Source organism: Columba livia, chromosome Z, assembly GCF_036013475.1.
Source record: "Columba livia isolate bColLiv1 breed racing homer chromosome Z, bColLiv1.pat.W.v2, whole genome shotgun sequence".
In the NCBI taxonomy this organism is placed as follows: domain Eukaryota; kingdom Metazoa; phylum Chordata; class Aves; order Columbiformes; family Columbidae; genus Columba; species Columba livia.
Genome location: NC_088642.1, coordinates 15,184,876 through 15,198,180, shown reverse-complemented (window position 1 = coordinate 15,198,180; position 13,305 = coordinate 15,184,876). Strand labels below are relative to the sequence as shown.

General features: G+C 37.2%; 1 protein-coding gene across 7 annotated transcripts in view; it reads left to right on the top strand.

The window, feature by feature from the left end:
* Positions 1 to 13,305, top strand: part of CERT1 (ceramide transporter 1) — an 84,845-nt gene that overhangs the window by 57,344 nt on the left and 14,196 nt on the right. For all 7 annotated transcript variants that reach the window (XM_065047350.1, XM_065047348.1, XM_065047349.1 and 4 more), the window contains 3 exons: positions 5,391 to 5,548; positions 11,173 to 11,265; positions 12,688 to 12,774. In XM_065047350.1, the coding sequence (XP_064903422.1) occupies positions 5,391 to 5,548; positions 11,173 to 11,265; positions 12,688 to 12,774 (338 nt within the window). The remainder of the gene's footprint in view (positions 1 to 5,390; positions 5,549 to 11,172; positions 11,266 to 12,687; positions 12,775 to 13,305) is intronic.

Here is a 13,305-nt window from a genome sequence, read left to right as displayed (position 1 = left end):
TTGTGCATGCATTTAAGATCTATTTGCATTCTTCTTAAACTTTCTCTTGTTTCCTGACTGAAGTATTTTAGTATTTACATTCTCTACATCTTGACAGTTCAGTTGGTCATAAGGTATTTCTCAGACTTTGATTCACAAAACTTTGAAGTTGCACTACGTCTGGTTTCAAATCTGATGGAATCCCCTAAAGTACTCGCCAAAAGTGTTTTTTAAAATGTGAAAACTTTCATCAAGGATCTGGAAGACATAATGGGCAAAATAAGCCTTTTCTGTGTCTCCTGTTTTCTTTTTAGTTGGCTGTTGTCCCAATGTGTTACATCTTTCCTTGCTGGATTTAAGTACTCTTTCTAGATTATAGCCAAAGCTGTTAGGAGGAAGGAGGAAAGGAAATGGAAGGAGCTTTCAGCATGCTTCCAGAATTAATTGTGTGAGGAGATTTTTTTTTTCCATTATATAAAAGTGCTGGCTCTACTGAGGATTAATTGTAATGCTGATTTCAAAGGTTAAGTGGTGTATAACTTGAAGTTTTGAATAAGTCTTTCTTGCCTCTTATCACCAAAGATAATCAAGCTTGCAATGCTCACCTGTAAGCAAGTGCAAAGTTCCACTAACCCTACTGTCAATACAGAAGTGTACATTTTTTTTGAGGATTGTTAAGTCACAACAAATTTCAGAAAACTGAAAAAGCCTTTTTAAAAAAATGTTAAGTGAGAATTTAGTTTTATTGCATGATTCATTTTGAAAGAGATGTCTTTGTCAAACTTAATTTTTGTAGGATCATGTGGGAGTTTCAGCTTAATTTACCTTTAGAACATTTCTACATATCTACCATCTTCTGATGTATCTGCTATATATATATATATATATATATATATATATATATATACACACACACATATGATATGGGGAATGTCATTAGGAAAGTCTATATTTTTAGTACATCTGGTCATCTTAGAATACTTAAATGCAAAGTGTCTGCATGTTTTGATCACCTGTTTAACAGAAATTTGATAACCTTATTCTTCTTGTAAAATGTTCTGTATCAAGTCTTGGAGAACTTAATGCTAAGAAATCGCCATGTATTGTGGGTACCTGAATATAACTCACTTGCTGTAACTCACTACAGAAAATGCTTTCTGCAGCCCCTTGCTTTTTGCAGAACTTCTAATTCCAGTTATGGTTCCTGAATCCATTAAATTTACTCTTGATCAATTATTTCTATGAAAAGCTTTATCTCCATTTTAGTTTTTCTGTGCCTCAGTTTGATTTCTAAGGGCTAAATCCATTAAATATTTACTAGCGAAGTGCTGCAGAGCTTGATTAGAAACACTGGAGTCTGTGACCTAAAGTGGAATACTAAGTGATGCAGTGGGGGAAGTAGATGTCTCAGGTTGAGAGAGCCATACCCGTGCATTGGGCAGAAAGCTACTCAGACCAACTGATAATAGAGATTTATCTTCAGCTTCACCCTTTTCTAAAGCTTAGCCTCAGAGCAGCTGTTAAGATTCTTTGGTTTATTAAATTTCAGATTCCCTAAGGAGGTTGTGGCAAGGTGGGTGCTGGTCTCTTTTTCCCAAGTACACAGGTGGCAGGATGAGAGGAAAGGGCCTCAAGTTGAACCAGGGAAGGAGATTGGAAAAATTTCTTCACAGAAGGGGTTGCCAAAGGCTGGAACAGGCTGCCCAGGGAGGTGGCTGAGTCACCATCCCTGGAGGTGTTTGAAAGATGTGTGGATGAGGTTCTTAGAAATGTGGTTTAGTGGTGGACTTGGCAGCCTTAGGTTTATGTTTGGACTTGGTCATCTTAAAAGGTCTTTTCCAAACTAATTGGTTCTGTGATTCTGTGCCTCTATAAGTCTCTGTACAGTCCTGGAGGTACTGGAACAATCTTTTTAACTATAGTTGATAAGTGGTTGCCAGTTTATTCTGGGGCTGTTCTAGCATCAGCACTCCAGGAAGTGAGAAGCATGAATTCAGCCTCTTCTTTAGCCTGCTAGGAAAAGGAGTGTTTGAGCCTCCTGTACAGACCACCAGTGCACCTGTTTAATACTCGGATCATCAGATTTAAGACTGACTTAAGGGACCATATTCACATTGTCTTTTGAAATTTGTTCCCTTCTGCACCTTCCCTGGGTGGGAGGAGAAAGCTAACATGGCTGTAGAGATTTGTGTACTACTTTGAAGAAGACATTTTGGATAGGGAGGCTTTTTCTTTTCTGTGTTCTCTAGGATCACTGAAAAGCTAGGAAGAGTATTATAAAACTATTTGAATGTACTGAACACTTTTCCATTGAAAAGTCTGTTAACTGAAACAATGATCATTTGTATAAAACGAGGAGTCTAGCTGATGCATGTTTACCCATTGGGATCTTATATTCAAAGAATGTAGAATCTCTATCAGGAAGTCTTCCCATCCATCTGCTCAGGAAAACAATAATATTTGGATTTAAATTATGTAAGAATAGGAAAAGCAGGTGAAACCTACTCTTGAAGACAAAATGCGGTTTTGTACTGGAACTATAAAGATGGAAATGGTACAGAGGCTGAAGGAGATAAATTTGGTGTAAAAAATTATGGCATTTATGCTGGATTTTTGTGCTTTGAATGGAGGAAGAATATTCACCAATGTATTGCTGAAATAATGGTGTTGTTCTTAGAGGAAACCTGGTATTGATTTTTCTGCTATCCACAGAAGATCAACAACAATAGGTGCCAATAAATGAGTCATGCACCTGAACATGTCTTTTTCACTTATAATTAATTTAGTGACATAAATTATGGTGTTATAAAATGGAAAAGATAAAAGCACTTCTTTTTACTTACTGTCTTTAAAATAATTTTCTGTTTCACTGGAAAAGATAATTGATCAAACACAGATGTTTGGGATATCTGGGAAACTGTTACAAACACAGTCAGGGGAACAAGAAGGGAAAACTGACCTATCCTAACAAACATGGAGATGTAGGAGGGAAGAACTAAAGAGCTATTGAAGGCTAATGCATGATATGAAGAATCCTTTATATGAAAGGCTAGATAAAACAAATCAGAAATAAAACAAAATGCTTGAAAGAAAGTATAATTAAAGTCGAACCACTTGGAAGATGTTGAGATTGAAGTTAAAGTAGGAGAAAAATCATGCTGCTGCTTTTTCCAGTTGGCTGCATGTAGTTTGATCACCAAATTAGAAAAGCAGTGGCAATGGTAAGAACACTTTCTATTAGCCTTCACCTTGAACTGTATAGATCTCCTGATGCGAGACTTCATTTTGAAAAACTCGGTCTTGCAGGTGACATTGAAAACTGTTAAAAAGTTAATCTTTAATAATATGTTGAGGCTCTCCAAATAAAAAAAAATCTCTTGACAAATACTTCTAATCTGCTGAAGCCCAACTGAAACTGAGACGGGGCTTGAGGTCATGTTCTGCTGTGTTCCAGGAAGACACATGTCTCCTGTGATTAGGAGTGAATCAAAATACTCCCATCCATCATTAAGGAATCTCTTGAGTGATCATCTCTTCAAAGAAACAGGTTTTGCATCTTCCTGCAACAAGTTTATTGGGTTTTAGGCTTTGGTTTGGTTTGGTTTTGTTTCCAGAATGGGTGAAAGGAGATAAGCCACCTCTGCATGTGTCGCTGCTACTTTGAGGCTAGTCATTAAAGATTGACTTAGAATATATGATGATTGAAACTGTATGGTCATGAGCTGTTGGTGAGACCTAAAGATATCCAGGAGCAAAAGCTGGCGTTTTTCCAGGAAGCGAGGCTGCATTCCCATATCTCCCTTGAAATTTACAGTAGAGATTTTTGCTGTGATTTTATAGTGTTGCAGCCAGTGGTAGTTTCATCAGCACATCTAGCATGTTGCATAATTGAGAAAAATCACATCTATAAGCATTATAGCTGTACTGGTGAGCCTGCATGCGAACACAGTCTGCACCAGCAGGACAAATTATTAGTATGAACTGTATTTTTCAGTCATGAAGTGTTATGGGTGGAGCTCTTGTTGTGTGATTTTCATTATTCTCAGTTGATCCACTGCATCGCCTCCTTACCAGCCTATAGCACTGTCTCAACCTCCTCCGTGTTCTCTCTGCAGCTGTGGATGGAGAGCTTCTCTGCTCACGATTTTTTCCGAAGCAGATTTTTCCTTCTCTTACTTTCCTTTTTTTCCCCTAGCCCCCATCATCTTTAGCTTTTAGGGAGTATTCTTGATTAACATGAAACAAAAAATAAGCTGTATTCTACCATAGTACATATACTTATTATTTGAAGTAGTGTGTATTCTGTAATAATCTGTTTGAAAAATAGTTTGATTCCTTCTGAAAGAAGGGTGTATAAAACCTCCAGAGACTAAAACCATTGCTTAAGACCATGAGACAATTGCTTTCTGTTCCTGAAGTGCAGATACTGTGCTCTGCCATTAGCCAACAGCAGTTGCATTTCTCTGCCCTACAAGAACTGAGCTGCTTGAAAGCTCTGCTTTGCCCTTGCAGAGAGGTATTGGATAAACTTACCCAAATATTTGTTTGTACTTTTAAAACCATAACAGTGGCATGTTGACAAACTGACAGACTCGGGGGGGGCGAGGGGGAAGCGATATCCAGCTGGGTGATAAGTCATTCGCTTGCCTCGTGGCATAGCAGGAGTTACTTTAACTTGCTGGGCTCAGTCAGCTTTAACATGGGTGTTCCTTCTGCTTTCTAATATTTTCTGACATTAATGTGTAGTGTTTGATTTGTTATTATGTCAACCTACATATGAGTTTGACATATAATAGGCACTTCTTTTTGTCACACATTTTAAGTGACTTGTTTAAATAGCCTTAGCAACAGATGGCTTGGTTGACAGCACGAAGTAGTTGGAACTGCAAACCCCACAGTACTTAGATAATTCAACAGATTTGATACCTTTTTCTTATATCGTACCTTTTTACGTTGAGGTGCTTAAATGTATAATTACCTGCGTAAAGGACCCTTCAATGTTACATTTTTGGGTTCGATTGCATTTTGAAATTGTTCCTTTTTTAGTACAGTATCAGATGTGTTAGGGTTGCTGTGTGTTAATTAGGCCCAACTTCAAGCTGTCAAACTGCTATTGTTACAAAGTATTACCACTCCCTCCACCCACATGATTTGCAGAGTGCAGAGTAATACAGCGTTACAAGCAGACTTGAAATACAGTATAGCAAGATGATGCTGAAGGGATTGTGTTCCTTGTTTTGAATCTCTTTTCTTATTCTGTGGTTAGCTGAGAATTATTAGTACTTTTTGATTTTTAAACTAAGCTTCTAGGCCGTCTGTTTGCTTCAAACAGTTGTAATATAAAGCATACTTGTAAAATGCTTGTTTGAGTTAAAGGCAGCTATCAGTGCATGATTCATGTTTGTTTTTAGTGTTTCCGCATGTGACACCCAAAGGAATTAATGGCATAGACTTCAAAGGAGAAGCTATAACTTTCAAGGCAACTACTGCTGGAATCCTTGCCACTCTCTCTCATTGTATTGAACTCATGGTAAAACGTGAAGAAAGCTGGCAAAAAAGGCTAGATAAGGTAAGATAATTTTTCTTCTACTTTTGTTGACAAAATTATTCTTTAGCTTGAAATTGAAATTCAGATGAGCTGTTAACACTTTTTATTCCAGATATTGCTTTATTTTTTTTATTCCAGCTATTGCTTTTCTTTTCATTTACAGCATTTAGTAATTTTAGGTGCTTTCCTTATTACTCCTATAAAATGTTGGTCTCATCCTGACTGGTGATATAGTAACATATTCATCGTAGTCTTTTCCCGGTCCTTGTTCAGATAGTATTCCTATGTTTTTATACGTATAGAGAACCTGACAGCATTTCATAGTAATAAGTGTATTTCTTGCAGTCTTCTAAACAAGACCTAATTATCCATGCTTGCAAAATTATGTGCAAGTCTCTGATACGTTTTGATTGTGGTAAGAGATGGTGACAATAATGAGGAGAACCACCAGTACTAACTTTGTGTCTCTTTAAGATACAATTATCTCTCTCTCCTTCAGGAGACTGGAGAGATTAAGTAATGTTTTATACTAATTAGTTAAATTTTTTAAATGTGTGGTGTTAGAATATCGGTTATTCTAATGCCATTGTTGGTTCATGCTAAGCCTACTCAACCAGTGCAGTGTCTTGTCTTAGAAGATGGGCTGGAGGCATGGCTGGGTTGTTCTTCAGGCTTTGATTTCTAGAATCCTGAAATTACTCTCTGGTGCCCTGTGTAGTCCTCTAGCGGTTGTCTCTTGTATTTCATTTAACATGTTTCCATGTCATGTGTATCACACTTTAAATCTTACTCCATATGTTTTAGTGGTGCACAATTCAAAGAATGAACACTTTCGGACAAAATACATCCATGTTTGAATCCTTGCCTCTGCCTCCTGGATCTTCTTTGTCCATATGTCAAGGCCTGGCCCTGTCTAACTGTATTGCAACTTCTGTCAACACTTACTTACTGCTTCATCTATTCATCTTCCTCCAACTACTGCTGGAGGAATTGCAGTAGATCCAATACTTGAAGCTTATTCATAGGATCTTTGGGTAACTGAGGTAGGACTAGAGACCTCAAGAGATTTCTCTCTCTAACCTCCTGCTTAGAGGAAAGACATTTTTACATTCGACTTGGTTGTTTAGGGCTTTATCAAGTCTGATTTTAAGTTTCCGAGGCTGGAGCCTGCATAGCTTTTCTGAGCAGCCTGTTCTGCTGCCCAACTGTTATAGTGAGAAAATGCTTCCTTATATCTAGTTGGAGCAACTCTTATTCCAGTATCTGCCTATTGTTCTTCGTCATTCTACTGTAGACTTCTGTGAAGAGTCTGGCTCAGTTTCTTTTTGAATTCCGTGGAGTTAATGGAAGGCTAATATTAGGTCCTCCCACAAAAGCCTTCTCTTCTCCAGGCTGAGCAAACACAGTTCGCTTTTGCTGATCAGACTTTGCTTAAAGCATGGATGAAGTGAATATTTCTTGTCCCTAGGTTAGTAGATGTTAATACAGAATAATGTGTTAATATAGAATTTGAATTTGTTTAGATTAGGTACTTGTCACTTTTTTCCTTCTTCTGTGGACTGACTTTAAAGCACTTTTTTAGCTGCAAGTGATTAAAAATTTCAAACTTAAATTTCACTTTGGGTCTCATGTGACTGATACAGCATGAGTAAGTGTATTTTAACAAGGGTCACAGGCTTATTTGGACTCTTTTTCAATAAACCAAAATAGCAAAAGCTTCTAAAACCTTGGAGATTTTAAGTTGCTCTGCTTTGGTAGATTTGCAAATTTTTTAAAGTCATGTTTTTCAGTTAAATTTTCTGGGATTTACAGCATGTTCATGGTAAAGTAATTCTGATTCAAAATAATTACTTTTAATTGGTATTTCTCTAATTGCTATCCTTTTGGAAGAGGAGGTTTCTGTTGAATAAATTAATAGAGTGTGGTGGGCTAGTCTTGGCTAGCAGCCAAATGCCCACCCAGCTGCTCACCACCCCTCCAGCAGGATTATTTGGAAAAATAAGATGAGAAAGCTCGTAGGTGAGGAGATTGCTTACTGGTCCTTGTTGTGGCAGAATGTACTTGACTTGGGGAAAACCAACTTGTCACTAATTTAAAATAGATCTAGTTCATTGGAAACAAAATTACAAGCACTAAACCAGCTTTATTCCTCCGTTTCCTAAGCTCAACTTCACTCCTTCACTTCAGGCCCCTCTACCTGCTGCTCGCTCACCCCACGCAGTGCTGGGTGAGGAATGGGGGATTGCAGACAGTCCAAAATGCTTCATCTCTGTCACTCCTTCCTCCTCACAGTTTTGCCCCTGCTCCAGTGCTGGTCCTCTCCATGGGTGGCAGTCCTCTGGGAAAGATCTGCTGTAGTGTGGGTCCTCCATGGGATAAGACTTCTTCAGAAAATGTCCATCTGTCCTAGTGTGTGGTCCTCCATGGGTTGCAGTGTGGATATGTTCTCTGCCTGGGAACTGTTCCTCCTCCTCTTCTGGCTCTGGCATCTCGTCTGTTTCTCACTTGTTCCCTCTTTCTCCCTGGGGTATTTTTTGCTGTTAAATACATTTTTAGAGAGGTGCACACGCACGGTGGATGGGCTCAGCTGTGTCCTGCTGTGGATCCGTCTTGGAGCGGGCTAGAACTACCTGTGGCTGACATGGGGCAGCCCCCGGTCTGCTCCCACAGAGGCCACCCCTGCAGTCACCCGTGACCAGCACTCTGGCACCTACACCCTTAAATACAGCAGTTGACTGCTTTCAGACTTCTGCTAACACTATTCCACTTCAGTTGTAGAGCTGCTTTTGTTTGTTTTATCTTGTTTTAATGGTTAAACATGGCTTTATAGGAGCATCTACTGTTATGGGCCTGAGCAAATATTGTTTGTTGTCCTCTAAGTAGATGTGGGAGGAGAATGGTGTTGATCTTTACTTTTGGTTTTCTTGGATAGATGTGTGAACTGCTCTGAAAAGGAAGTGGATATTGTGAGATAATGAAGTTAAGAATACCATCTCTAGGAGAGATTAGAGGGGAAAATTACATGAAATTGGGCAGCTGTTTCTGTTTATGTTCTAGCTGGGAGGATTTTAGAGCTCTTGTAAGTCTGTGCAATGCCTGTAAAAGACCATCTAGCGAGAACTGAAAGGGACAGGATCAAGTTTGTCATTTTGCATGTCAGCACATGCATGTGACTGGCTCTGCGTTGTGCAGGTTTGTCACAGGAGGAAAAAGATCTCTGTCAGTGGCTAAAACTGAGGAGTGTTTCACAAGTACGGCTGTAATCCAGCTCACTCTCTTCTCCAGCCTCCTCACTCCACTAGCTTCAGAACTGCTTTTTACTTAACAGCAGCACACAAAGTCATTAGTAAGAGTCCCACTACCTCACAAATACATAGAACCTCCATCTTGTAGAGGGCTAACTTAGCCTAAAGATTCAAGACAGATTTATGTCTGTTGAACTGGAAACAAATATGTTTCAAAATTATATTGTCCTAAAAATTTTCTTGTATTAAAAAAGCTCAAGTTCAGTAGAATTTGTTGAATCTGGACATGACCACACTTTGACTAGAGACGAATAACAGTGTTATGAAGAATTTTTCTCTGTAACCCCCTCCTTTTTTTGTAAATTAAAGAAACGGTTTGAAGTTACATTCTGAAGGTTGGACACTATTTGTAAACCTTTGAAAACCAATTATTATAAAAAGCATATTTTAATTTTTAAGGAGGCTGCTAAAATAATGTGCTTAATTTTAGAATTCTGTATTTAGTTTTCTGTTAGCAAAAGAGTCAGATGGACAGAATAAATTAATACAAAAGCATGTACTGTTATCCAAACGTAATTTCCTTTATAGTTTTGCTTTCAACCTTTTACTCTTCACTGTTAAGATATTTTTATTTTTCCAGTTCATTACTTTTCAGCATGAGTCCCTTGAATGCATTTTAAAATAGACTTTTCCTAAAATGGATAAACAAGGAAAGGATTGAATCTTTACTATTTGGTCCATTGTTTTATTTGCAACAAAATCTGTCTGATGATGCTTTTCTTGTTGTCTTGACTACAGCAATGTTTCTCTATTCTTGCTTTCTCTGGCCTTACTAGTTGTTAATGAGCAAACTTATATTCTGAACATTAAATTTTACTTTAAGATTAACATGTTTAAGTTGCCTATTTTGTTCACCTTCGATAATTTTAACTTAAATGTCATACTAAATTTTACAGAGTTTTAATAAACCAGTAAATTTTCTGCTATGTAGTCAAACAGTTTCCCAGTTTCTGCCTTATTTGTTGTTGTTGCCAAGAGAAGTTGGAAAATTTGGAGAGTTGTCTTTTGACACGTGAATTATCAGTAATCTGCAGATTGAAGTACACAAAGTGTGGGGATTTGGGATAAACAGGAGGAGGAACTGGGGGGTGTTTTGCTTGTTTTTTTATTCCAGGTATTCTGCAATGAAGCTTCTATGATTTCTCTCAATGACTTATATGCAAGTCAGGCTTTATGCATCTTCAGGACTCTCCAGTTACTTTCCAAAACAATAAGCATGCAAAATTTTATGAAACATGTTAGCAGTTGTTGCCTCTTAGTGATAGTTTCAGAAGGCAAAAGCCAGCATTCACAGGTAAAGACAATACTGTCTTCATCTTAGTGCTGCTTTTTTTCCTAGGAATTTATGTGTGGAAAACTATGCTACTTCGTTTTGTGTTGAAACTGTTGCTTTACTTTTCAAACTTTTCTTTAGAACTTGGAAAATTTGTTCCAGCGTGAATGTTACCACCAAACTCCCAGTTCATAAACTTAGCATTTCAGTGTTGCTTAAGGGTTTTCCACTGCATCTTTAAAGTTCAAATTGAATAATTATATCTGCAAGAAGTAGTGTGTAGTGTCCAGTTGTCACCAATGTGACTTTTTTCCACCTGAAGTGATTCTGAAAAGGGGCAGAAGAACTTCTTATGTGTTAACGTTGAATTCTGCAAGAATTTCAAAAGTATTCATAGCTTTTTCACTGAGAATTTCTGCAGTATGTAGAATTTACAGGGTAAATATTAGGCTTAATCTCTTCCTGGGATTACTACTTTTTTATTCAAAATACACAACGAGAAAGATAGATATCATCAGTGGTTCTACTACAGTCACATACCTATTACGGGAGAATGATGCTGAGTTGCTAGTCTCTGCTTGGAGTTCACAAGATGATTCACATTGATCCTATGCCAGATAATTATAGATACAAATTTACATGCTGTGACTCATTAGTATCTCACCACATTCAACAAGTTAGCTTTTTAGCAGTCTTACTTTTCAGCCTTTTATCACTGCCCAAGCATCTGTGTCAAGATTTATATAAACGGTCAGCCAGATATGAAGTCTGACCCTCAGTGAACCATGAATAGCTATGCTTAAAGTAGGTACCAGTTTTTGCTTGCTGATCTAGTTTCTTCCACACGACTTAAAGAAGGTATCCTCAAGGTAGCTGGTTCCCCAAGCTTTTTATTATATATGCATGTGTATGGGTACATATAATGCATGTATGCAAATAAATTCAGAAATTCAGCTGCTTTGCAATTGTTACTTGGAAAAAAATACACTTGTCATTCAGTTTATTGGCAGGTTGTCTATTATCAGTTAATTCATTCTCACTGCATCAAATGATGGTGTAATTTTCAGGAGGTAGAGAAAAGGAGAAGATTTGAAGAAGCATACAAAAATGCTGTGACAGAACTGAAGAAAAAGTCCCACTTTGGAGGGCCAGACTATGAGGTACAATTCTGCTTTCCAAATCTTTAAAAACAGTTTGACTTTTAAAGATTGGTTTGTTTCTCAAAGCAGGGGAGAGCTGTGTAAATGGAGATGTTTGGGTAGTCCAAGTGTGTTCATGCTGCTTTTATTTTTATACCTTTGAAACTGAAACTGTATGAAGAATCTGTCTTCAGTTTTTTGATAATAGAAGTGTGCTTTCACCTCAGGCTTCCATATTCTGCTTTTGGCTAAAGCATTTTGCTTACAGATATTTCTGTTGCTTTTTGATTATTTTTCTTGTACATTTGATCCCGCTTATACGCAACAGTTTCGTGCTTTCCTTCTTTAATGGTTCAGCTCTATAGATACGTAAAGCAAATATGAAAACCCTGACTACAGAGGCAGTCCTAGTATGTGAAGTTTAAGCTGACTTGATTTTTAACTTGTCACTGCCTTTTGAAATTACATGTTGACAAATTCAGTTATTTTTTTAGGTTCCTTTTATGTATTAAGTTGCATATTTCAGCATCTTCCTCCTCGGTGAGATAATTAGTTAAATTCTAAGATGCTTAAACCACCTTTTCAAGAATAACAGATGCTAATGCACTTATAATGAAGTTTCATAGTTTTTAAGAACTTGACTCTTTCATGTACATTAATCAAACACATTTCTACTTAAAAATCATAGCCTGAGAAATAGCCTTGAGATATTTTGAAAGATACTTGAGCCTAGGTTCTCTGCTGTGACTGAGGCATACACTGTAAAAGAAGGTGGATAGGAAGCTGGACTTTGTCTGCCTGGTTAGGAACTCAGCTGCTTCTCCCAGCTATCTCTGTTGTAATTTTTTGAAATTTGTAGGACCAGCTTGTTTTACAGTACAATAAAAGCAGTAAACCTAGTTATCTGAAATTACCATTTTACTTAGTAGACTTGTTTATTAATTGTTGACTCTACCTGCTGTTCAGTGTTAAACTGTTATTTCCAAGAATTTTCAATACAGATCCGTGGAATTTTGTCGTCTTTTGTTGTGTTTTGAGTACATATCTGAATCTGCCCTCAGGCACTGGAATACATGGAAGGAGTCTGACTATTATGTTAATATGTGTGTTTTACTGACATACTGTAAACATTTCTAAGAGAAGATATATGTTAATTAGAACCTATATCTGATGTCAAAGTGTATTGACACTGTTACTCGGTTTCGTGGGGTTTTTTCTTCTTTATACAACTATCTCGAAATGTATTTAGAGGGAGTAACTTTCTTTTAACAAGTACAGTTTTCAGAGGAGTTGTAGTCTAAAAATATTGGTGAAAATATTTGAGGGAAATTTGCTTCCCATCAATTATATGCATAATATATAAATACGTATTTCTATTATTAAACTTAAGTGGAATTCTCATATTTCCAAGATTTTGAACCAATCTTATTTCTTGTGCTCTAGGAGGGTCCTAATAGTCTGATTAATGAAGAAGAATTCTTTGATGCTGTTGAAGCTGCTCTCGATAGACAGGATAAAATGGAAGAACAGGTATTAATACTTGGAAAATGTCTTAATGATGGGCACTTCATGGGAGACTTCCGTGACTTAAGCTCAGTCCTGGGGTGCATGTTCTGAAGCTCTAGATGTTTTATTCTGACACTCATGAGGGGAATTATTACCCTACTTTTTTTTTTTTTTTTTAATAGTTAAATATTGTTTTTAACACTAATTTTGAGAAAGTGACTTCACAGCTTACGTAGAAATGGATAGTATAAGTGTTAAGCCAATTTAATGTCTCTAGTTTCTAATGCCTAAATAAGTGTCCTGTATAAAACTTACCTTTGTATCTAACTGTTGCTGTGTGCAAATAGCAATATCAAACACTGCAGCTATTTCTCAAAACCTAATTATTGCTCTGAAGTTTCTTTTAACTCTAGCATTATGTAGAACAGGAAAGAACTAGTTCTGTTGGGTTTTGGTTTTATTTTAAAGTTCTCTTGGCTCAGGCTACTTCTCTAATTTATTGAATACACTTCAGTGACAAGGATTAAAAAGGGATAAAATGCATGTGAGGAGACA